The sequence below is a fragment of the Myotis myotis genome, unplaced genomic scaffold (genome assembly GCF_014108235.1).
Source record: "Myotis myotis isolate mMyoMyo1 unplaced genomic scaffold, mMyoMyo1.p scaffold_m19_p_2, whole genome shotgun sequence".
In the NCBI taxonomy this organism is placed as follows: Eukaryota; Metazoa; Chordata; class Mammalia; order Chiroptera; family Vespertilionidae; genus Myotis; species Myotis myotis.
Window position 1 is genome coordinate 98541656 of NW_023416324.1, and position 1693 is coordinate 98543348.

The 1693-nt window shown below is 46.2% G+C and overlaps 1 gene segment (V, D, J or C); it reads left to right on the plus strand.

The window, feature by feature from the left end:
* The first annotated feature begins 223 nt into the window (after positions 1-223).
* Positions 224-973, plus strand: LOC118675168. The segment is given in 2 exon segments: positions 224-269; positions 482-973. Coding segments are annotated over 2 exon segments (363 nt in total).
* The last annotated feature ends 720 nt before the right edge of the window (positions 974-1693 follow it).

Genomic DNA, 1693 nt, shown 5'->3' on the forward strand with positions numbered 1-1693 from the left:
CCTCGGGACTAAACCAGAGACCTGATGTGAGCCCCCAGAGGAACTGAACCCACAGAGGCACGGCTCTGCAGCTGCAGGCCCAGACCTGCCCTCCTACCCTCATTGCTTTGCATGTTCTCCCCAGAGTCCATTTCTGCTCTTCAAAATCCTAATAAAAAGGGATGCTCAGTGATTCTGTGCAAAAAGAAAAAGAGAAGAGCCTCAGGAACAGCCTGAATTGAACATGGGTTTGCTGAGTCAACTCTTCTGCCTTCTATTTTGGCTCCCAGGTAAGGAGAGGACTATAGGAGGCATCCCTGAGATGATGAAAGTCCCACTTCCTAACTGAGGTCTTCCCAGGGTCTCTGGATCTCTGGCCTGTGGTCTCCCTCAGAGACCCAAGTGCTCTCAGGCCAGGGAACCAGGGCAGCTAGACTCTCCTGGAAGGAAGACGGGTGGGATGAGTTAACATGGGTGACTGTATGTTCTTCTTCCTTTCTAGCTGCCACCGGAAGCACTGTGTTGAGCCAGTCCCCGGCCCTCCTCTCTGTGTCTCTAAGAGAGAGTGTCTCCATGACTTGCAAGGCCAATCAGAGTATTAGTGATTACCTGACCTGGTACCAGCAGAAACCAGGTCAGGCTCCTAAACTTCTCATCTACGATGCTGATGACCCATATACTGATGTCCCTGCTAGGTTCACTGAAATTCAGTCTGGAACAGAATTCATTCTCAAAATCAGTGAGGTGGAGGCTGATGATGCCGCCACTTACTACTGTCAGCAGGATTATTTAGTTCCTCCCACAGTGTTACAGTCCTGAACACATACTATCCTCCCAGGCTGCTTGTATGGTGACCGCAGGTGGGTCCAGCAGCTGCAATCTGTCCTATAGTCTGTTCACATGTGATGGTCTGTTTTTGGGGAAGGTTCCACAGGGCTCATGGGCAAAGGCCTGCAAGAAACTTGAGTACTTCAAAAGCTTCCTTTCTTGATGACAGAATCACCAACCCTTCTAGTTCAGAATTGCAAAAGATTTGTTTACAGCATGGTCTGTGCATCTCTTTTCTGAGAAACACTCTGAAAATTGTTTATAACGACAGAGAACTAAGGAAACAAAGAAGCCCACACCCAAGGAATTCTACTACTACTGCTACTACCACCACTACCACTACCACCAGTGACACTAATGCAAACAATAGTAACAGCCACAATAACTACTCGGCCAGTTCGTGTTTACTGAAGTCTTAAAGACTCACCATGTGTTGAATACTATTCTAAGGGCTTATTTATTTGTTGTAATTAATCTCTAACAATCCTCTACATATGAGGCATTAGATACTCAGAGCTTAGATTACTCAAAGTACCAGTAGTTGTAAAGAAAGAAAATGGAAAAAGAATCTATTATTCTGACTCCATAATTCCTACTCATTAATTAACTCATTTGTTTAAAAAAATTTAGATACAACTAAGTTCATTTCGTGTATATAAATGAATTTCAAGTGTTCACTGGATGAACATGCACATGTGCATACCCTCCCAATGACCACTCCCCAGATTAACATGTCCACAGCCAGCATCCCAAAAGGTCCCTCCCGCCCTAACCGGTTTTGCTCAGTGGATAGAGCATCAGCCTGCGGGCTCAAGGGTCCCAGGTTCGATTCCGGTCAAGGGCATGTACCTTGGTTGTGGGCACATCCCCAGTGGTGAGTGTGCAG